Here is a 24555-nt window from a genome sequence, read left to right as displayed (position 1 = left end):
AAAGAAATTTCAGAAGCATGTGTAATGTGTGGAGCATTGAACCTAGAAGGGTGAATGTGACTGACAAAGAACAAAATGGAAAGAGTCAGAAGGAAGGGGAGAAGAGGAATGAAGGAGACATATGATGCAGCCACAATTGGGGAAAGGAAGAAATAAGAGGAATGGATGGAGGTGACCCCCCCCAAATAGTAATCAGCAAGGTCATATAATGAGGTGACATTTGGAAGCAATTTTCACGTTTTGCTACATAAAAGGAAAAGAACACTGAGAGAAAAGTCTTTGACTTCTTTTTGAAAAGTTCATGGCTATATATGACAGTATGTGGATAATTTTTTGTGTCCTATTAAAAAAAAAAAAAAATTGGCCAGGCGTGGTGACTCACGCCTAGAATCCCAGCACTTTGGGAGGCCAAGGTAGGCAGATCATGAAGTCAAGAGATCAAGACCAGCCTGACCAGCATGGTGAAACCCCATTTCTACTAAAAATACAAAAATTAGCAGGGCGTGGTGGTGGGCACCTGTAGTCCCAGCTACTTGGGAGGCTGAGGCAGGAGAATGGTGTGAACCCGGGAGGCGGAGGTTGCAGTGAGCCAAGATTGCGCCACTGCACTCCAGCCTGGCGACAGAGCGAGACTCCATCTCAAAAAAAAAATTGGAGAGAGAGAGAGCATACCAGAGAGACAGAGAGAGAGAGAGAGAGAGAGAGAGACTGAAAGTTTAAAAAACTGGGAGAATATCTTATTGATATTAAGAAATAATGATTCATATTTTAAGGTGTGATAATGTTATTGTATCTATGGTTTTTTAAGAGTACTTATCTTTTAGTGCTAGAGACCAAATTATTTGGATGAAATTATATGATTTGCTTCAAAATAATTCAGGAAAGGTAGGAGAAGTGGGTTGGAGTATAAAATAAACAAGATTGGACATGAGTGATAATTGTTGAAGTTTGTTGATGAGTAGATAGGGTTCATTAGACTTTTCTATCTACTTTTGTGTATGTTTCAATTTTCCCATAATAGGTTTGAAAGTTATTAATGATTAAAACACCAGTGAATGTAGGAAAAAGGTGTATACAAACCTTTGTCCTGAACAAGCCCATACAGTGTAATATTCTGAAGTTTAAGGTAAATTAAACTCAACCGTATTCATTTTATTTTAGAATATGAGCCACATTATTTAATAATGTAGTTAAATTATTCAGTGCCAAGACAGATTCTAAAAATAAATGTAGAACTCATCAATTTTAAGTAATTCAAAATTAAAACAATAATGAGATGCCATTTTGTACTTTTTCAAACCAGCAAATCTAAAAGATAATGATAAAACAATTCCAGCAAGACTGTAGGGTAAATAACTAAATAATTGCTAATGTAAGTTAATTCAATCCTTTCTGATAACTTTTAACTGATTATAAAGTAACATATATTGACTGTCGAAATATGATAGTATGTAGAAAAGTCAACAGTATTTTAAAAAATAATTAAGACTCACAGAAAGCAGATTATATTTCCTTCTAGGTTTAAAATGCATATAAACATTTTGTTTTAAAATAATTGTCTTGAAAAAATGACGTGTACATAAATTACTGGCATACTTCTTTTCTTAACACATCATGAACATTTTTCATAGCTGTTAATATTCAATAAATTTTTTATTTTTAATAGCAGCATATCACTTCACCACCTAGTTAACATTCCACTGCTGGACACTTAACTAGCCACCAGATTTTGGCTATTCAAACTGTGATTTCAGTCCGGGCTCAGTGGCTCACGCCTGTAATCCTAGCAGTTTGGGAGGCCAAGGTGGGCAGATCACTTGAGGTCAGGTGTTCAAAACCAGCTTGGCCAACATGGTGAAACCCCATCTCTACTAAAAATACAAACAATTAGCCGGGTGTGGTCGTGCACACCTGTAATCCCAGCTACTCAGGAGGCTGAGGCAGGGGAATTGCTTGAACCCGGGAGGTGGAGGTTGCAGGGAGCTGAGATCGTGCCACTGCACTCCAGCCTGGGTGACAGAGCGAGACTCTGTCTCAAAACCTATATCTATATACACATGAATTAACATAATAATATTAGTAAAACTTTATATTGCACGAACACTTGCCAGGCACTATTCCAAGTGCTATATATATATGATTTCATTGACCTTTGTGCCTACATTTGTTAGTTTCTCTGATTATTTCCTCAGGCTAGAATAAAATTCCTGAATGACATATATTAATATTGTCTAAAGTTTTTGATATATATTGTAAAATTTCTGCCCTGAACGTTTGTGTCAGTCTGTTCCCAGAAGTGGCCCTTCTCAAGCAATCATGTGTGAACTGAATCACCCGGGCTCTTGGTAGCAATGCAGATTCTGATTCAGGTTTGCGGAGGGGCCCAAGATTCTGCATTTCCAACTAGCTCCCAGGCGATGCTGATGCTGTTTGTCTAAGGGCCATACTTTGAATAGCAATGTAGTCAAGAGCTTTTCAAAAATGTTGTAATTGGGGGTGGGGCGTTGTGGCTCACGCCTGTAATCCCAGCACTTTGGGAGGCTGAGGTGAGTGGATCATCTAAGGTCAGGAGTTCCAGATCAGCCTGGCCAACATGGTGAAACCCCATCTCTACTTAAAATACAAAAATTAGCGCGGTGTGGTGGTGCGCACCTGTAATCCCAGCTACTTGGGAGGCTGAGGCGGGAGAATTGCTTGAACCCAGGAGGTGGAGGTTGCAGTGAGCCAAGATCACGCCACTGCACTCCAGCCTGGCCAACAGAGCAAGAGTCCGCCTGAAAAAAAAATTAATTTTAATTTTTGCTGCTACTTAACTAACACAAACTCTTCTTATTCATTTGCCAATTTAATAAATACATATATATATTCATTTGATTTGCACTTCTTGGATTACTAATGATGATATACATACATTACAGTCCATATTTTAAATTTTATTTTTGTTTCTGAAAAAGCTGGATCATATATCCCTTGGCCATTTTTATATTGGGTATCAATCTTCTTTTTAATCAATTAGCGCACTTGATACATTGAGCTTTTTAACACTTTATTATTTGTGTTGCGATTAGTTTTTCCCAAGGTAGCTATTCGTATTTGCGCTTTGTAGTTTCTTGACTTACAGAAGTTTTAAATTTTGTTTTCAATATTTTTCTCAAGCAACCTTTTCCTACAGATATCAGAACTTCCTATAATATCAGAATATTTGCCTATAGTCTTCTGTTTTATGAAATTATTGAAATTTAGGTATTTAATATGTTTCCTGTTTTAATTACAAAAGTAATACATTTATGTGAAATATTTGGAACTTACAGATAAGGAGAACCATTGTTAACATTTTAGCATATTTTTATCTGGATAATTTCATATGCAAACATAGCTTTAAATATATATATATGTATATATATCCATACCTTGTTTATATAATTTTTAGAAAAATACAATCAATTCAAACATTGTTCACTTATTACTATACCACAAGCAATTAATCATCCAATGTCAGCAAATATTTATAGCATCAGCTTTACTGGATCTGTAGTGTCCCATCATTTGCATACACCATCATTTACCTAGCCAGTTCTCATATTTGTAGATATTTAGAGTTTCCAGTTTAAGAACATTATAAAAAATACAGGGATAAGATAATTACATGTGAATTAACATAATAATATTAGTAAAAGTTTATTTTGCACAACCATTTGCCAGGCACTATTGCAAGTGCTTTATGCATTTTAAGCCATTTTAACCCTCGCAAAAATGCATAAAGTGTTATTCCCTCCATTTCCCAGAAGGGAAACTGAGGCACGGAGTGATCGATCACTGAGTTAGTAACAGGCAGGGCCAGGATTTGAACCGATGGCCTTATCACCACCTACTCTCTCAGTAGACGACTATTATCCAGCTGGTCTTTAAAATTAGGGTATAAATGTTCATAAGGAGCCGTGGTTCTCAAAGTCAGCTCTGGGCATCACCTGGGGACTTGTTAGAAATACATATCAACTGAGCCAGAAACCCCACAGTGGGGCTCGGCCGACTGCTTTGTAACACACCCTCCGGTGGTTCTGGTGCACGCTCGGGTTTGAGGAAGAGAACGTGGTAGGAAGAGCCCTCACCAAGGAAGCCAGAGAAGCTGCCGACTTCGCTGTACTTCAAGACTATTGTTGGAGGGTTTGTGTCTAAACCCAGGCGGATATGTTTTCTCATCTAGAAAACGGGGACACGGATCGCCATGAGGGATGACGGGCAGTAGATTAGATGACTTCTACCATTCATTCAAGCTCTCCATTTCTATGACTCTAAGGCCGTGAAAACATCATATATGATAAAGTTAAAAGTAATTGTTAAAATTGTGCAAAACTGGTTTATATCAGGGGTAGGAGAGGAAATTGGAAAGAAGTATAAAAAACAGTGGGTATTGTAGAATTCCATTTGTGATGTTTTGAAGCTAATTTTATAACGAATACACTTTTAAAAATATTGTCGTTAAACAGCACACTGACCACATTCCGATTTCTTTAGGTCTCTGAATTAAGACAACAGCTTCGAATTCGGGGCCTGCCTGTGTCAGGCACCAAAACGGCCCTCATGGACCGGCTTCGACCCTTCCAGGACTGCTCTGGCAACCCAGGGCCGAACTTTGGGGATATAACGACTGTCACTTTTCCTGTCACACCCAACACGCTGCCCAATTACCAGACTTCTTCCACCAGCGCCCTCTCCAATGGTTTCTACCACTTTGGCAGCACCAGCTCCAGCCCCCCGATCTCCCCAGCCTCCTCTGACCTGTCGGTCGCCGGGTCCCTGCCGGACACCTTCAATGATACTTCCCCCTCCTTCGGCCTGCACCCGTCCCCGGTCCACGTGTGCACGGAGGAAAGTCTCATGAGCAGCCTGAATGGGGGCTCTGTTCCTTCTGAGCTGGATGGGCTGGACTCCGAGAAGGACAAGATGCTGGTGGAGAAGCAGAAGGTCATCAATGAACTCACCTGGAAACTCCAGCAAGAGCAGAGGCAGGTGGAGGAGCTGAGGATGCAGCTTCAGAAGCAGAAAAGGAATAACTGTTCAGAGAAGAAGCCGCTGCCTTTCCTGGCTGCCTCCATCAAGCAGGAAGAGGCCGTCTCCAGCTGTCCTTTTGCATCCCAAGTACCTGTGAAAAGACAAAGCGGCAGCTCAGAGTGTCACGCGCCGGCCTGTGAAGCGGCTCAACTCCAGCCTCTTGGAAATGCTCATTGTGTGGAGTCCTCAGATCAAACCAATGTACTTTCTTCCACATTTCTCAGCCCCCAGTGTTCCCCTCAGCATTCACCGCTTGGGGTCGTGAAAAGCCCACAGCACATCAGTTTGCCCCCATCACCCAACAACCCGCACTTTCTGCCCTCATCCTCCGGGGCCCAGGGAGAAGGACACAGGGTCTCCTCGCCCATCAGCAGCCAGGTGTGCACTGCACAGGTAAGAGCACCTTGCACCATGCCTGGTGCACACCTCTTTCTGGAAGTGGGTTACAAATTTTCTTTCTTTCTTTTTTTTTTTTTTTTTTTTTTTTTTTGAGGCGGAATCTCGCTTTGTCGCCCAGGCTGGAGTGCAGTGGCGCAATCTTGGCTCACTGCAAGCTCCGCTTCCCGGGTTCATGCCAGTCTCCTGCCTCTCAGCCTCCCGAGTAGCTGGGACTACAGGCGCCCACCACCTCACCCGGCTAATTTTTTTTGTATGTTTAGTAGAGACGGGGTTTCACCGTGTTAGCCAGGATGGTCTCGATCTCCTGACCTTGTGATCCGCCCACCTCGGCCTCCCAAAGTGCTAGGATTACAGGCGTGAGCCACCGCGCCCGGCCGGGTTACAAATTTTCAACTGCTAAAGAGCTAATGTCAGAACTTTCAATGTGAAGGGTTTACCAAAAGCATACCAGCATCTCCCAGACACTACAATCCTTGAATCTCCATGGTAGACCAAACTCACTCATCCTCTAAGGCAGGGGTTGGCAAACTTGCTCTGTAAAGGGCCAGATGATAAATATTTTTTGCTTTGCAGGTCACACTGTCTGTGTCATCCCTACCCAATTTTGCCTTTGTATCACAAAAACAGCCACAGACATCATGTAAGCAAATGCACATGGCTATGTCCTAATAAAACTTTATTTAAAAAAATAGTCAGTGAGCAAGACTTGGCTTGTGGGCTGCAGTTTGCTGACCACTGCTCTCAGGATTCCCAGGATTCCTTGGTATCCAACCTTATCATAGGCCAAACCAATGCCTCAAACGTTTAAAGGGGAAATCATCAGATCTTACTCTTCATGTAATGGTCTGCATAGTGCAAACATTTACTGAGCACCTACTATGTGCCAGGCCCTGTTCTCATCTCTGGGAATTAGTGCCGAGCTAGTCAAACAAAAATTTCTATTCTCATGGGAACAGAGACAGTTTAAAAGCAAATGAAACAATTTCAAAGTAAATTATGTACTATATTAGAAGATGATACATCTTTTTGGAGAAAAAGCAAAAGGGGGTGTGTGTGTGTAATTTGGAAGTTTGCTACTTTTTTCTTGAGATGGAGTCTCACTCTATCACCCAGGCTGGAGTGCAGTGGCATGATCTTGGCTCACTGCAACCTCCGCCTCCTGGGTTCAAGCGATTCTTCTGCCTCAGCCTCCTAAGTAGCTGGGACTACAGGCGCATGCCACGACGCCTGGCTAATTTTTGTATTTTTAGTAGAGACAGAGTCTCACCATACTGGCCAGGCTGGTCTCAAACTCCTGACCTCATGATCTGCCCGCCTTGGCCTCCCAAAGTGCTGGGATTACAGGCGTGAGCCACCACGCCCAGCTGGAAATTTACAACTTTAATTAGAAGGACCAGGGACATTTAGCAAAACCTTGAAAGCAGTAAAAAGAAAATGTTGTGGATATTTGGGGTGAAGGCATTGAAGGCAAAGGAGAAATAGCACATGCAGAGGCCCTGAAGTTGGAGCTTGTAGGGACTGTTCAAGGATCAGAAAGAGGGCCAGTGGCTGGACTAGAATGGGAGTGGTCATAGGAGATGGCTTAGGAGACTCACTAATTCAAAGACTAGGCAAAAGTGACTGACAAAGACTTTTATGCTCATGAGCTGAGGAATTACTAGGAAAGCCTATATAAGTCAAGTTGAGAAAGGTTACATTATCAGAAGGTTCTGAAATCAACATTATTAGAAAAGGAATCGGAAGAAAACTCACATTAATTGAATACCTGCTAAGTGCCAAGCATTAAGAGACACGTCTATGAGTAATCTCAGTTATTGTCACAAGAAACCTGTGAGCTCCAATGTATTCTTCTTTATTTGTCATTGAAGAAAATGAGGCTCAAAGAGCTTAAATTAGTTACCTAGGATCACAGGAACCCAAGATCTGTTAATTCTAAGTGCATGCCTTATTCAAGTGGAATATCTCCACCCCGAGAGTGTGAAGGGTAGCAAAAGCTAATGGGAATTAATTTTTACAAACCTACAGGAACCATGCATTCCAATGAATGATGTCTACCCCTGAGGGGCGCTCTGGGAGAAATTAGGACCTAAATAAATTATTGGCATAATTAACAAACAAGTATTGAGTGTGTAGTGTCCTGGGAAAGAAAGGTAAAAATAGCTCTTGAGACGTAGCTCTGGACCAAACTTTTCAGTACTGATGATATTGCTGCTAACATTGTACAGTGATTTATGATTCACAAAGACTCTTTGAAGACATTAAAAATTTCATGATAAAACAATAAAGAACAGGCCGGGTGCGGTGGCTCACACCTGTAACCTTAGCACTTTGGGAGGCCAAGGTGGGCGGATCACAAGGTCAAGAGTTCAAGACCAGCCTGGCCAACACAGTGACATCCCATCTCTACTAAAAATAAAAAAATTAGGCCAGGTGCAGTGGCTCATGCCTGTAATCTCAGCACTTTGGGAGGCCGAGCAGGTGGATCACAAGGTCAGGAGTTCAAGACCAGCCTGGCCAATATGTTGAAACCTCATCTCTACTAAAAATACAAAAATTAGGTCAGGCGCGGTGGTTCATGCCTGCAATCCCAGCACTTTGGGAGGCTGAGGGGGGTGGATCATGAGGTCAGGAGATAGAGACCAGCCTGGCCAATATGACCGATATCGTGAAACCCCATCTCTACTAAAAGTACAAAAATTGGGCGTGGTGGCACGCGCCTGTAGTCCCAGCTACTCAGGAGGCTGAGGCAGGAGAATATCTTGAACCCGGGAGGCAGAGGTTGCAGTGAGCTGAGATCGCATCACTGCACTCCAGCCCAGGCGACAGAGTGAGACTCCATCTAAAAAAAAAAAACAATAAAATAAAAAAATAAAGAACAATATAGGTTAACAATGACTGATCTATGCTTACAACATTAAATGCTTGTGGGAGGGAGGGACAGATTGATTATAAAGGGCTGGAAAGGTCCGGGAAGCTTTTGTGAAGGGCTTGGACTTGACAGGAAGTGTCATGTTAAAAAGTAGAGGGCCAGGAAAGGGACAAGGTAGGGAGATGGAATGTACGGGGCATGCTGCTCGAGGTCCGTGGTGGGAATAGTAGAACTAAAGCTTGCAGAAGTAAATAGCACCAAACTGTAGAGTCTTGAACACCCATCTGGGTTGAAAGTGGAAATCCTACGATGTGGATATCTGGAGCCACTGAAAGTTTTTGAGCAGTAGATGACGTCTAAAAAGCCAGATTTTAGGCAAGTTCATCTGGTAATGGAATTTAGGAAGGTTTGTAAAAATGACACCAGGGGACACAGGGCAGGAACCAGAATTGTCAGCCAAGGTCACACTCAAGTAAGCTGCTGCTGGCCATGTAATTTGTCACTTCTTCCTTTACAGAACTCAGGAGCTCACGATGGCCATCCTCCAAGCTTCTCTCCCCGTTCTTCCAGCCTCCACCCACCCTTCTCTGGAGCCCAAGCAGACAGCAGTCACGGTGCTGGGGGCAACCCTTGTCCCAAAAGCCCATGTGTACAGCAAAAGGTAGGCACCTGAAAAAAGGCTTCAACATGGGATTCACTTTGCCTCTTCTCTCTTCTGTAACCCGGGAGGCAGAGGCTGCAATGAGCCGAGATCGCACCACTGCGCTCCAGCCCGGGCGACAGAGCGAGACTCCGTCTCAAAAAATAAATAAATAAAATAAAAAAATAAAGAACAATATAGGTTAATAATGACTGATCTATGCTTACAACATTAAATGCTGGTGGGAGGGAGGGACAGATTGATTATAAAGGGCTGGAAAGGTCCTCCAACGTGAGCAATAATGAAGTTCCCTTTAAAGGCAGAAGTAAATTTCATTTTAGAGAGAAACAAATCCACTCCAAGTGTGTGTAAAAGGATGTACAAATATGAGTTAGAAGTTTTCCCAGGGAGTCATTTCCTGGGGTCATCCCAGACAGAAATCGTGATGACTAAAATGGCCATAATCTGTTTGCAAAACAACGTGAACAATTAACCCATTTCTGTGAAGTTAAAGATTGGGATCAGGGTGTGTGGGAAACATGTTGGAGGAAGAGAGAGGGACACAGATCCCTGGACAGGATTGGAGAGATGTGCAAAGCAGGGGTCACAGTGCAATATCTTTATGGAAAAGGAAGAGACGTCACCTTTCAGCTGGTGGAAGAAGTCCAGGGTATGAAGGATTCAGGGTATGGAGAGTCTCAAGGGGCAAAGAAGAGGTGGCAGAAAGGAGACAAACAACATAAGCATGACTTAAAAGTGCCACATACCACAAGTCAGGGAAGGGACAGAGACCCTGACGTGGGCCAGGCACTCCACAGGAGAACACACTCACAATAAACAAAGCTGGTTCATAAAGAGACCTCAGCAATGCCTCCAGCTCTCTGCAAAATAACCCGTTTGGAATAAATGACCTGTGGGATAGATTACTCTGAAAATTCCTGGGTTGAATTTTTTTTTTTTTTTTTTTTTTTTTTTTTTTTTTTTTTTTTTTTTGAGACACGGTCTCACTCTGTCACCCAGACTGGAGTGCAGTGGTGCGATCTCGGCTCACTGCAACCTCCACCTCCCAGGTTCAAGCGATTCTCCTGCCTCAGCATCCCGAGTAGCTGGGACTACAGGTGCGCCACCATGCCTGGCTGATTTTTTTTTATTTTTAGTGAGACGGGGTTTCACCATGTTGGCCAGGCTGGTCTCGAACTCCTGACCTCAGGTGATCTGCCCACCTTGGCCTCCCAAAGTGCTAGGATTACAGCCATGAGCCACCGCACCCGGCCTGATGTTTTTCGTATTGAACTGGACTCTTACTTATTTTCCCCTAAAAGAAGAGGGTGCACCTTAAGGGGGAAAATAGATCTGCAAAGTTCCCATTCTAAGATGCCACCACCAATAAACCCACGGTAGCATTCACTATTGTTAATATATGGGAGTTGTTTTCTAAGTCCTGGACCTTTTCTTTTCCTCTTAGATCAATTTTTCCAAAATTTAGCCTGTTGTTTCTAGAACAGAAACAGTATCATGTCAGACCCATGAATTCAATGCTTTTCTCCATGTTTTACCCATGCAGATGGCTGGTTTACACTCTTCTGATAAGGTGGGGCCAAAGTTTTCAATTCCATCCCCAACTTTTTCTAAGTCAAGTTCAGCAGTTTCAGAGGTAACACAGCCTCCATCCTATGAAGATGCCGTAAAGCAGGTAACCGTGTGATTTGTTCTTTATGGAAGAATAAATAGACTGACTCAATGAACAGACATTGTTTTATACGATAAACTTCACGCAGTTTGTAAATTCTGATACTGAGTGTGTCATGTGCCACGCCACCAGAATGAGCAAATTATGTGGACAGTAATTGGAAAACAGTGTTGCGTGTGTAGCTGTGTGAGGCAGGGACGGAAGAGAGGATCACCTGTCTGGCTTTGGTACCAGCTCTGCCATCTGCCAGCTGCCACTGTCGCTCAGGTGAACACTTCAGCTCTCTTACACAAAATAGGGATATTTGCTTGGTAAGGATTCTAGATAACCTAACACTTACCACTTTGTTCAGGTACATAATAGCTTCTCAAATAGATGACAGTGATTGTCAGGGTAATAATACTTCCTAAGGTCCTCCCTGGCTTTAAAATTCAGTGACCCTGCCAAAACACTGATGGGTGTTGAAGCTGGATAATAAACGCAAGGACGTTCACTGTATCCTCTGCTTTCGTTTGTATTTGGAAAGCCTCAAAATTAAAAAGTAGGAAACAGAAAAAACAAGGCTGGGTCTGGTGGCTCACACCTGTAATCCCAGCACTTTGGGAGGCCAAGGCGGGTGGATCACCTGAGGCCAGGAGTTTGAGACCAGCCTGACCAACATGGTGAGACCCCCTCTCTACTAAAAATACAAAAATTAGCTGGGTGTGGTGGCGCGTGCCTGTAATCCCAGCTACTCGGGAGGCTGAGGCAGGAGAATTGCTTGAACCGGGGAGGCGGAGGTTGCAGTGAGCTGAGTTCGCAGCATTGTACTCCAGCCCGGGTGACAAGAGCAAAACCCTGTCTCAAAAAAAAAAAAAAAAAAAAGAAAGAAAAGAAAAACAGAAAACAATTAATGATCCCCTATTTCAAATAGTCTGAGCTTGGATAAGGTATTTGATAGCCCTTCATATGTGCTTAACCCAGAGAAGAGCATTTACATCAGTTGCTGTATACAGATATCCCACAGATCAAACTCAGCCTGCAGTTAAGTTTTGTTTGGCTTAAAGAATATTTTAAATAACAGGAGATGGTATGCAAAGTGGGCTTTCTCATTTCTAAAAAGTTAGAGGATCTGGCAACCCAGGAGCCACATTGCTGCGAGACAATTGCCTAAAGCAAGGTTCTCCTGCTACTTTGAGCCACAGCTGTGCTCTGCTCTCTGCCTCTTTTTCTTATTCTATATTCAGTTCATTTCAATTACCTGCCAGACACTTAGGCTTCTGGTACCTTCTGAACTGGTAAATGACTCATTTTTTGGTCAGTGCTCCCATCCATATTGATTACTGATACCTGCGTTTATTGAGTCTGGGCTCTCCGAGTAGTGAGATGGATATATGCCTTTGTTCTCCCCATTCCTCTCCCCTGGTTTCCGTAAACGTCAGCTGATTCTTCAGTTTCAAAAGAAGAGAGCCAGGCAAAGTGGACATCCAGAAATAAGACTCTACTGAGATGAGCCAGAGAGGAGGGGACATACCCTACAAGTGTCTACAGCTTCCTCAAGCTACTGCAATGAGGAACCAACAAAATATGAGCCAAGTTCTTGGACCACATTGCAGAAACCAAGCAAGAGGTAGATTCAGGTCACTTCAAAGTAAGAGCCTAAAAAGACATTTTCTATATACTAAGATGTCCTGCTCCTGGGATGAAAACCTCTCAAACGATAGAACTGACTCTAAAGTACTCTGTGCTGGGAAGCATTGTGCCTTCTTTTTCCTTTCTCCTGTTGTAGTAGACTGTTTCATTCAGCAGTTTATCTGCCTAAAATTAATACTGAAGCTTAATCAAACATGGTTAAAAAACCATTAAGCAATACACCCATGTTCATAGCAGCATGATACATCGTAGCCCAAAGGTACACACAACCCACATGTCCATTGACAAATGAATGGATAAACAACACGTGTTATATCTATACAATGGAATTTTATTCAGTCTTTAAAAAACAGAAATTCTGACACATGTCACAACATAGATCAACCTTGAGGACATTACACTTAGGGAAATAAGCTAGTTGCAAAAGAACAAATGCTGTCTGGTTCACTCACAGGAGGGACTTAGAATAGTCAAATTCGTAAAGGCAGAAAGGAAAATGGTGGTCGCCAGGGGCTAAAGGATGGGGTGTGGGAAATTCTGGTTTAATGGGTACACAGTTTTAATCTTGCAGGATGAAAAGAATTCTGAAGACAGATGGTGGCGATGGTCACACAACAGTGTGAATGTACCTAATGCCCCTTAACTGTACACTTAAAAATGGTTGATAGTAAATTTAAAGTTATGTGTATTTTACCACAATTAGAAAAAAAAAAAAAAAACTTAACCAAACCTAGTTCAAAATCCTGCAGTGCTGCTTCTAATGATTTCCTACGGAGATAACCACCTTCTAAATTATCTGTCCTCCTTTGGTTAATCTGTAATAGCAAATGACCCGGAGTCAGCAGATGGATGAACTCCTGGACGTGCTTATTGAAAGTGGAGGTAAGACTGCCTGTGTCCTGTCCATTAGGACATTCTGAGCCCGCGTGAACTCTTAAGGAATGAACTCTCGGTAGCAAGATCAGATGCACACTGTGAGTCGGATGTACCAGGCAGTCCTCAGGGAGAGTCATTTCCTTTGAGCTTCTCGCACATTTTTAGAGCTGGTAAAAGAAAGCATAGTGGATGATTCCTCACTGCCTTTGTCCTAGGAACATTTTTCAGAATCATTTTAATAGTTTTCGTGTTTCAGCTTAATCCTTGTTTCCTTAAGTGTTTTCTTGCTGCACTACTTCTTTCTATGTTCTAATCTCAATGTGCCTGCCTTCTCAATTATGAGAAAAGAAAAAAGCAGATAATGAACGTTTTGTACCACCTACTCAAAGTGAAATTCAATTAGTAACCTTCCACTGGATGGTTCATTCAGGCTTAAATGTTATTCATGCTAGCAATAAAACATAATCAACATGTGCTTTTTGTCATCTTTTAATTTGTTCATTTATTTACTTAAAAAATTACAGAGTGTGTACCTAGAATTTCAAACCACACAAATAAATAAGATGACCTGAGGAGGATGTATAGAAAAAAAGAAAAGAACTTGGAGGAACCCTTGTGCCAAAAACATTTAAAATTTCAGAGACAGAGGTAGCAAAGGGCTCAGAGAAGGGGTAGCCCGGCATTGTGCTAGTCTCAGTGCCGCATCAGATGAAGTCCTGATTTCTATGGAGTTTACAGTCTGGTAAGGGAGACAGATAACAAGCAAGTGAACAGACCTTTCCTCCACTGTAACAAGAGGGAAGAAGAAAGAGATGGGTACAAACATATGTGTGTATATGAGTTCTGTGATGGAAAAATGAGAAAAGTTCATATCAGATGTCTGTATTTATATACACACACACACACACACACACACATATCTATCTATATATATATTTTTTGAGACGGAGTCTCACTATGTCACCAGGCTGAAGTGCAGTGGCACAATCTCGGCTCACTGCGACCTCCGCCTCCCGGGATCAAGCAATTCTCCTGCCTCAGCCTCCCAAGTACCTGGGACTACAGGCGTGCGCCACCACGCCCAGCTAATTTTTTGTATATTTATTAGAGACGGGGTTTCACCATGTTGGCCAGGATGGTCTCGATCCCCTGACCTCATGATCCGCCCACCTCGGCCTCCCAAAGTGCTGGGATTACAGGCGTGAGCCACTGCACCCAGCCTGCCCTTGTATATCTTTAATGAAATATGTGGCAAGGCCAGAAACGCATGAGGATGCAGAAGGGGAGTGTGGAAGATTCAGAGGAAGAAGAGCAGTTATGACTTAATCATGAATGAATTGAGTTTTCTGGAGAAACCCAGCAGGGTTGTTTTGCAGTCTTAAATGCCAGCGGTAGGTCTGACATCAGAAATCTAAAGTGAAACTAAGTCAGCTTAGTTGTTTAATTTTTCTCTTGCAACGTTCTGCTGATCCAGAGCATGCTCAGCGAAGGCAGACGATCAGGTTCTTCCAGGGGTGGGGTTCTGCCAAAACTACAGGCTGGACAAGGAAAGAAGTGAAGACCAGAGGGACTGGTGGACAGTGATAACGTAGTAGAGTCTATGGATTGGCGTGACTGTAAATGGTCGGGAAATTATTGTTACGAGGTACTTAATAAGTGGCTTGGAGGGTTGGGAGAGGATGGACAGAGAGTAGAAAATATAGCTTGAAAGTGAGCTTTCAGAGGGATGCAGTATTTGGAGATGACACAATCCAAGGTGTATCTGACAGGGTGGGAAAGAGGGAATCACTGGAGTTGAGGAGCAAGTCGGGAGCTGAGAGGCCACCATGAATGCTGTGATTTCCAAGGATGCTCAGGTTACAGAATGAGAAGGGCTGAAGTGGGGAAAAGGCAATGGAGTAGGAAGTAGAGTTTTCAGTGAATGAGGAGGAGTGACCAGGAGGCTAGGGGTGAGGCATTGGTGTCACCCTCAAAACCCAAAACTGCTGAGTTGTCATCAGAAGGAAGTGGAGTAGCAATCAGAAAGTGGCAATGGCGTGGCACCTGGTCCCTCATCTTCAGGCCCTCACTGAGGGTGTCGGGATGGACTCAGTGTCCTCAAGGGACTACCAGGGGTCAGAGGAGTAGGCACAGGAACCTTCGGGGAAGAGAGTTTCAGAATCACAGAGTGGAATTCCCAAGAGGAAAGGGTTTGGGAAAAACCAGAGGGACGATGAATTGGAGATTGACAGAGCAGCTTAGAGATGAGATTGGGTGGCGAGCGGTGACCAGGGAAGCATGGCCGTCTTCTGTATCTAAGTGTAACTCACTCATATTGCGTGGCATGCTCAATTTGAAGTGATTTAACAAGTCACATCGTGTATTGCCCACAGAAATGCCAGCAGACGCTAGAGAGGATCACTCATGTCTTCAAAAAGTCCCAAAGATACCCAGATCTTCCCGAAGTCCAACTGCTGTCCTCCCCAAGCCCTCGGCTTCCTTTGAACAAGCCTCTTCAGGCAACCAGATCCCCTTTGATCCCTATGCCACCGACAGTGATGAGCATCTTGAAGTCTTATTAAATTCCCAGAGCCCCCTAGGAAAGGTGAGTGATGTCACCCTCCTAAAAATTGGGAGCGAAGAACCTCATTTTGATGGGATAATGGATGGATTCTCTGGGAAGGCTGCAGAAGACCTCTTCAATGCACATGAGATCTTGCCAGGCCCCCTCTCTCCGATGCAGACACAGTTTTCACCCTCTTCCGTGGACAGCAGTGGGCTGCAGTTAAGCTTCACTGAATCTCCTTGGGAAACCATGGAGTGGCTGGACCTCACTCCGCCAAGTTCCACACCAGGCTTTAGCGCCCTCACCACCAGCAGTCCCAGCATCTTCAACATCGATTTCCTGGATGTCACTGATCTCAATTTGAGTTCTTCCATGGACCTTCACTTACAGCAGTGGTAGAATGCTCGATGCACCAGCGCTACGGAAGACCAATAGGAGTACCATGGGGGAAAGCACACAGCCATACGTACTTTACTGTCCAAAAATAGAAGAAGAAGAAGAGAATTAAAGAGAAGCAATGGAGACTTCTGTGCCAATCAACAAGAACAAATAGAAGACATTTTTAGAAATACATATACTGTAATATTTACCAACATTCAGTACCTGTTAATGATTTCAACAGTGCATTCAAAAATGTGCTTTCTCAGATTAAGGATGCCAAAAAAGATATTTAACTGCCTTTTCAAAGACCAGTATATTTTCTAGCCCATTATTTTTCTCAGGCATTTTTGGGGCATAAGCTCACACTGTAAGCTTTTCTCATTAATTCACTAGAGATAACGTGGAAAGGAAACACAGTCTTTTGGGAGCACAAGGAAGCCAGCCCTCCAAGGTTATGGAAGACATACCTGCGATGGAAGCTGTTGCCCAATGTCTCCATTACTATCTTTCAAAAGAGAAGCCAGACCCAGCTTCAAATCAAAAGTTCTTGAGACAGAGGGACAAAACCAATCTTTTTCGAGGAAAGCTAAATCAACTCAATGTCCCTCTACCACAAAACTGCCCCACTGGAGTGGTTCTGAACCTGTACCCAGGACTCTGTGTGGTCACTAATAACAGTTAACCTGAACTGAGTCCACAGAACTCCACCCAGAACTTTCTTCTTTTTCAACCAGTGACCCAATCATTCCCGCCATATCTCTGCTGATAAGTACGTGTCCTAGATGAGAACCCTGAAGGATGCAGACCTTCTTCCCCCGAAGGAGATGCCACAAGCTCCCCAACACCGCCAGCCCCCTTTAGTTCCAAAGACTAGAGATGACCACATTGGTAGAAACGTATCTCGAGGCACAGGAAGGAAGCCGTACCAGGGATAATTCAGACAGGACTAGAGAATCACATCATTTCACATACCCTGGAATAAACACCCTGGGTTCCTATAACAGGACTATTACTTATGGGAGTCCAACTTCTCCTTTTGTTTTGCTATTATCAGTTTATCTTTCTCTCACTCCACTTTTCCCTCAAGGTACCAATCCTTTCCTGTTCCTCATTTGGCCATCTTTCTTTTTCTGCCCCAACATCGGGAGGGGAGGACTTCTCAGCTCTAACAAGCTGCCATACTCCTAAGAAAGCCATTTTTGACAAATGTAATAATCCAGGTTCTTCTGGAGAACTCATTCTCCACACGCACAGTTTGCCGCAAAAGGAAGTCGCAAGAATTTCTTGAGGAAGAAACTGGTGACTTGGTCCATCAGTCACCACGTTCCTTCTATTCTCATTTAGTTTTCAAGAAATTATTGGTTTGTGTTGCTCTGGGGAAATTGGAAATCGTTACATTGTAAAGACAAATACGGATGATATTTACAGGAGAGAATTTCAGATCTGGGTTTTTGAAAGAAAACAGAATTGCACATTGAAAACAATGGAAGGAAAAAGACAATGGTCGAATGTGCATTCCTCATTACCTCTCGTGGCTTTGGCTGGGAGTTGGAAAAAACTAAAATTTCAGGACAGTCTCTGTAAGGCTCACTGTGGCTCCAGTTCACCATTTTATATTGTTGCATGCTGTAGAAAGGAGCTATTGCTGTTGTTTTGTTTTTTTATTTAAATCACTAAGGCACTGTTTTTATCTTTTGTAAAAAAAAAAAAATGTTGTTCACTGTGCACTTATAGAAAAAATAATCAAAAATGTTGTGATTTTAGAAGCTCTGTTTTTGATAAACCAAAGATTTAGAAGTCATTCCATTGTTAACTTGTAAAAAATGTGTGAACACAGAGAGGTTTTGGTGATTGCTACTCTGAGAGCTGCCAGATCTTATTCTGGGGGTGGGATGTGGGCAAATACACATACACACACAAATACACATGTATGTATGATAGATATATACATATGTGTATATTATATCTGTGTGTGCATGTATCTTCAAAAGCAGCACTACTGAGTTCTACACCAAAAGCCTTTAACCCTTAATCTGATGTGAATGATACCTGGCCTTCCTCACTATGAATTTCTGATTAATCAACCAGACTACACGTTGTCTCTCTGTGTATGACTAACGACTCCAACCCGATGACTCACAGCTACTTGCTTATCGTGAACAAGCTCATCTTGGCAGTGAATATGGATGTGAAAAGACAGAACGGCTTCACCATTAGTAGCTGGAAATGGTATCACAGTCTCTTATAGAGGAATATGAAAGGAACATGAAAATCATTTTACATTCCTTTATCTGCATTGTGTTTTAAAAGATCCACATGGTAAATTTTTTATTTTGCTTTTATGTCAGTCATCAGAACCAACACAATCCAGAAGAAAAAATTGCCAGTGTTTCCTTCGAAGATGAAGCTACTGGGGAAGAAAACCTTATTAATACACTCCACACATTTGTTCATTCCTCAGCTGTTGATGTTTTCTTGGGGTCTTGACAAAGCTTGCTGGTCAGTGCACTTTTCAGGTGTCACGTTTTGCTGTTTGTACGTTCTTTTTCTTCCCCTTACTTCCTTTGGAAAACAAATTCACACAGTGCCCCTATTCTGAGACCTGGGACTGAGTGTTAATTATATTTTTCCTTTGGGTATTTCTATCTGAGAGACTAGACCTAGTTAGGAGGCCTCTGTACTTCTCCAGATTGTGCTTTTTTATGGGAATCTTTTGGGCTATGACCCAGGACTGATCGATACGCCTGACGGTAGACAAAAGATAAAATGGTTCCTATATCCCAATGCAAACCAACACAGTTAAAAGAGCAGATCTCTGGATAACTGCTCTCAACCACCTTCCACAGTCTCCACAAACCACATTCACCCTCTCTCTGCATAGCTCAGACATGAAATTTGAGGGAGAAAACTGGAGATAATTGGGAGAAAATTGATGAAGTTGGCTGCTTCCAGTACATCAGATAATCCATGAATATGTCTCCCATTGAGAATTTTATTTTAAATTCTTTTAAACTCTTAGTTGTGTCTTTTGTGATGACAATTCAGGCACGACTAAAAGATGTACAGAGACTTACGAAGATGGTCACATTCAAGTTTCCTAATGCTCTTAGAACCTGAAGATGACCATGTGCAGTTTTCCTAGGACCTCTGAACCCCCGTGGTGATGAAGACTTGAAGACATTTGCAGCTATCTGCTGCAGTCTAGTAGATTCATACTTACCTAAAGAAGTCAAAAAATGTATTCGTGCAAGTGCTTGCGGCAAGCCAGTGCTTATTAGTCGTGACCCTGCTTCTAACAACGTTAATGAGACAACACATATTCTATTGTAAGGGAGAAAGAGGGAGGAAGAGAGGGACGGAGGGAGGAAGGAGAGGGAGGGAGAAAGGAAGGGAAGACAGGAGATGGGAAGGCAGGCAAAGAGAGAAGGAAGGAGAAGGGAAGGAAGGAAAGAAGAGAGGAAAGAAGGAAGGGAAGAAAAAAAGGGCCAAACTTTCTGATCTATGAACTTCTCAGTTCAGCTAAGATGTAACACTATGAGAAGTAAATCAGAATTTTTTTAAGGAGAAGTCATTCTTAGCACTACAATAATTGTACCAGTAATTGAGGAAACCAAGACAACATTCACTTGAACAATCAAGGATCTGAGAACTGTCAGCCTTTTGCCATTCAAAAACATTTACATCCAACCTGAAAAAAAAAAAAAAAGAATCAGTAAAACCTATCCGAAGCATTCAAAATAGTTCTTTCCAAATATTATTTATTTTAAAGTCAATCGGCTCTTCTAGAAACAGATTCTGGTCTGGCTGAAAACTCCCACGTCAGATTTACTCATCCAGTGGCTAATATTTGATACCCACCATGGGCAAAGCACACAAATCTTCAGATAAACAATACTGAATTGATTCAGCACAGATTGTTCAGATTTGAATGACCAGGGAGTTGTATTTGCTACATATAAGAACACTGAGAATCTCCCAGTTCTCAAACTAGAAACCTTTTAGCTATGATAAAAAAAAAAGGAGGGGGGTCTTCATTTTTCCAAAAGGGAGGGTAGAGGTGGGGATCACTTTTTAGCTAAAAGCTATCTCTCACTCCAAAATTCTTGCACTATTCTTGGTGGACAAACACCAGTAGTCTATCACTTGGAGATCTTTTAATATTTCCCATCATTTAAAACATCCACGAGAGTTTGAAGATTTGTTTTGATTGCCAGATACAGAAGCCCCTTGAAAGCAAGGAAAGGGTGGAGGAAACTTTTTTTGTGTCCTATCCCTATGTATCATAGCAGCTTTATAGACAAAAGGGACACTTACTGGTGAGCCTCTTGCCCTTAAAAGAAAATCATCTAAGAATACGAAGGCAATTTGATTTCCCCCTACAGCCCTCAACTGCCTTCCTCACAGAAGGAAATTCCTAATTGCTGGTACACAGTTTGCTATCAAATATCAGATATGAGAAAAATTGTAGTGAAAAGAGTCTGGGTTCTTGGTTTTCTCATAAATCCAATATAAACTGGTAGGTTGGTTCAGGGTCGAAATTGCCAATGGTTTATTAGACAGATGATACTGACAGACGCACAAAGCCCAGGTCCTGGAACAAGACGATCCGATAGTGCCAAGAACTGGTCAGTTGCGTTAAGGAGCTGAGTTTGATTCTAGAGTCCAGGTTTATAGAGAAACCATGGTTAGATTGAGATTACCCATGGGGAGACGATTGCAAGACAGGATGAGATCTGGGAAGAATTTTGTTGTCATCTGCCAGGGAAATTGTCATAGGACCCATTGAATGCAATAACATGTGAGTAAGTTCCCTTTTGATTCTGGGACTCAGCGATTTTCCCTGTGGATTAAGACAAACCAACGCCTGAAGGTCTCCTGTGCTTATTTTAACCATCTGCTCCCGTCATGAACACTGGAGCATGCATTTCCTCGAAGTGGTTTCACAGCTCCTGTGTGTTAGTGGAAAAGGGGAGTATAACGATGGGGATCCTGGAAGTTATTTTAATGTTTTCCAAAGGAAAGGAACCCACACTGCTCCCCAGAGTTCCTCTCCAATGGCCCTGCAGTGGGAACGGAGGACGATGTATTGCTGGGTGCTTAAAATCCTCCCTCAGCGAAGCATAAAGAGACACTTTGTAAAGAAAAAAAGAGCAAGCATAGGTTCTCTGTGGGACCTTGTGGAGTGGTGTTTTCACGTTGGTCTCTTTGGCTCCATTATGCATAATCAGAAAGAAATGTGGGTTACTGGGAAGAGACAAAAAGCAGTGGCTAAAATACCAAAGTTGGCATGTGTTCTTTTTTTAAAAGAAAATGCATATATTTTTAAATAAAATGTTTATTTTAAAAAGAAATGTAAAGCTTTTTTTTTTTTCTCGTGGCTGTGTGATGTACCCAGGCCTTGTGGAATGTGCTATTTATTGTTATTTATTTATTTATTTTTTATTATTATTAGACTTTAAGTTCTAGGGTACATGTGCATAACGTGCAGGTTTGTCACATATGTATACTTGTGCCATGTTGGTGTGCTGCACCCATCAACTCGTCATTTACATCAGGTATAACTCCCAATGCAATATCTCCCCCCTCCCCCCTCCCCATGATAGGCCCCGGTGTATGATGTTCCCCTTCCTGAGTCCAAGTGATCTCGTTGTTCAGTTCCCACCTATGAGTGAGAACATGCGGTGTTTGGTTTTCTGTTCTATTTATATGTGTTGTTTCCTTTTATTCCCACAATGACCCCATGAAGTAGTATCATTATCATCCTCGTTTTTGCAAATAAAGACACCAGGCTCAGAGGATACATAAATTGCCTAAAGTTACACGACTGAGAAATGGCAGAGCCAAGAGTCAGAATGCAATTCGCCTAACTCCAAAGCCCGGATCTCAAGCACTGCACACACTGCCTGAGCTGATACTTACTGTGGATCATACTAATACAATCAGAACCTTTACAAAACAGATTCTCAAGCTATGCATATGCCTATTAAGATACACACCTACATATACAACTTAGCCAATTCAATGTTTTCATCAGTTTAGTAACTGAGCAAGTTGAATAACAACACAGGATAAATTGGGTATCAAGAGGCCTGTATATATAGACACCCTGAATAAGACCTAGTTTTTAATCTACCTTTTCCTCTTAAGTTTATTCCTGCCTATTATTTTGTCATTGGTGAACATATGAACCACATAGGGGAAATGTCAGACTGTGAAAAGAACCCTGGAGTGGACAAACATCCCAACCCCTGGTTTAGCTAAGAACTGATCTTTCTCCCTACCACAGCTCTCTCTGCCCCTGCGTCAGCCTTACTTTCTGGTGGGCTCTCTCATGTAGAATCAACAAGGTCATGGGTTACCAGCAGCCCCACGTGTAGCAATTCCAGCAAGAGAGTTTCTCAGTCCTGGGAGTCCTGGCAGAAATCTCAGAGCTTGCTCTCAGTGGTCCCAGCAGGTAATGGTCATCCCTGAATCCATCTCTATGGCCATGAGAAGCGGATATAAATACACGCACAGGGTCTGGATTCCCTGCTCAGCCCTGAGCTATGGAGTGGGATCATTTGAATCTTATGGACCGGCAGTAGGGAAGGTGAGTTCTTCTAAGAGAAAATTGGGGTGCTAGTACCAGAGGGTGCTGAAAAGGCAGAAATAGTAGATTTCTACGACATAATTCCTACTTTCAGGAAGTTTGCCATCTAGCAAGGAGACAAGAAAATAGGGAATAATGCGTAGTCTGATTAATTGCATGCTATGTGCTACCCAGCAGGGCATTTAATAGAGTCTTGTGGGTGGAGGCGGAGGAAGGATGGATGGCCAAGAAGAACTCTCCAGAGGAGGAAGCCACTAAGCTAAGACATGAAATGACACAGGAGTTAGGCAGGCAAACTACTAAGGAAAGGGGCATTCAGGCTGAGGAAATAGCCCGTGCAAAGGCCTGAAGATTTAAGAGAATTGACCGTCTTCGGGGGATGTAGAGAGTAGAACAAGGGGGCAGGGGTACTGCTGGTAGAAGCGTAGGAAAGAAAAGAGGGCCAGGGCTGTCAGAAGAAAGTACCACAGTGGCCGGGCGCGGCGGCTCCCACCTGTAATCCCAGTACTTTGGGAGGCCGAGGTAGGTGGATCGTGAGGTCAGGAGTTTGAGACCAGCCTGACCAACATGGTGAAACCCTGTCTCTACTAAAAATACAAAAATTAGCCCGGCATGATGGTGGGCTCGGAAGGCTGAGGCAGGAGAGTCACTTGAACCCGGGAGGCAGAGGTTGCAGTGAACCAAGATCGCGCCACTGCACTCCAGCGAAACTCTATTTCAAAGAAAAACAAAAAGAACAACAAACAGGGTGGCTGAAGCAACAGAAATGTGTTGCCTCACAATTCTGGAGGCCAGATGCTTGGAATCAAGGTGTCAGCGGGGTTGGTTCCCTCTGAGGCTGTGAGGAAAGGGGCTGCTCCTGTCCTTTCTCCTTGGTTTACAGATGGCCATGTTCATGTCCACATGGCATTCTCCCTGTATCTCCGCATCATTTTCCTTCTGTATGTGTCTGTCTCTGTGTCCAAATTTCTCATTTTTATAAGGACTCCAGCTGTCTAGGATTAGAGCCCATCCTAATGACTTCATTTTATTTTATTTATTTATTTATTTATTTATTTGAGATGGAGTTTCACTCTCGTTGCCTGGGCTGGAGTGCAATGGCATAATCTCAGCTCACTCCAGCCTCTGCCTCCCAGGTTCAAGCAATTCCCCTGCCTCGGCCTCCGAAGTAGCTGGGATTACAGGCACCTGCCACCATATTTCCAGCTAATTTTGTATTTTTAGTAGAGATGGGGTTTCTCCATATTGGTCAGGCTGGTCTTGAACTCCCGACCTCAGGTGATCCACCTGCCTCGGGCTCCCAAAGTGTTGGGATTACAGGTGTGAGCCACTGTGCCCTGCCTAATGACCTCACTTTAACTTGATTACCTCTGTAAAGGCCCTAGCTCCAAGTAAGCTCACATTCTGAGGTGCTGAGGGTTAGCACTTCAATGTAGGAATTTTAAGGGAACACAATTCAATCCATAACAGGGGGCAAGATGGGGGCCAGACCATGAAGGGACTCATAAGACACATTGAGGAGTCTAGACTTGTTTTGAAGACAGCGGGGCGTCACTGAAGAGTTTTAAGCAGGACAGTGCTGCTATAACCCTTTCACCTTAGAAAGATGATTCCAGCTATAGGGTGGATTGGAGTGTCAAGGACATGGGAAGGGTAGCACAGTACATCTGTGTGAATTCGTCTGATAAATTGCTGTGCCCTCCTTATTCTACAGACATGAGAAATGATGAGTAACCGAACACATCGAATTTAGGACACACAGAATGATGGGGTGGCCAAGTGTGGTGGCTCATGCCTGTAATCCCAACACTTTGGGAGGTCGAGGTGGGTGGATCACCTAGGTCAGGAGTTCAAGACCAGCCTGGCTAACATGGCAAACTCC

General features: G+C 42.9%; 1 protein-coding gene across 4 annotated transcripts in view; it reads left to right on the top strand.

Annotated features, from left to right (window-relative positions):
- The window catches only part of MYOCD (myocardin), a 221284-nt gene extending 199849 nt beyond the window's left edge, over positions 1-21435 (top strand). For all 4 annotated transcript variants that reach the window (XM_050765608.1, XM_050765610.1, XM_050765607.1 and 1 more), the window contains 5 exons: positions 4516-5445; positions 8838-8981; positions 10525-10653; positions 13107-13164; positions 15531-21435. In XM_050765608.1, coding sequence (XP_050621565.1) covers positions 4516-5445; positions 8838-8981; positions 10525-10653; positions 13107-13164; positions 15531-16102 — 1833 coding nt within the window. In that variant the 3' untranslated portion in view covers positions 16103-21435. The remainder of the gene's footprint in view (positions 1-4515; positions 5446-8837; positions 8982-10524; positions 10654-13106; positions 13165-15530) is intronic.
- Positions 21436-24555: the final 3120 nt, after the last annotated feature.

The sequence above is a fragment of the Macaca thibetana genome, chromosome 16 (assembly GCF_024542745.1).
Source record: "Macaca thibetana thibetana isolate TM-01 chromosome 16, ASM2454274v1, whole genome shotgun sequence".
Classification (NCBI taxonomy): domain Eukaryota; kingdom Metazoa; phylum Chordata; class Mammalia; order Primates; family Cercopithecidae; genus Macaca; species Macaca thibetana.
Note: the sequence above shows the minus strand (reverse complement) of the source record. Positions and strands in the feature narration are given on the sequence as shown.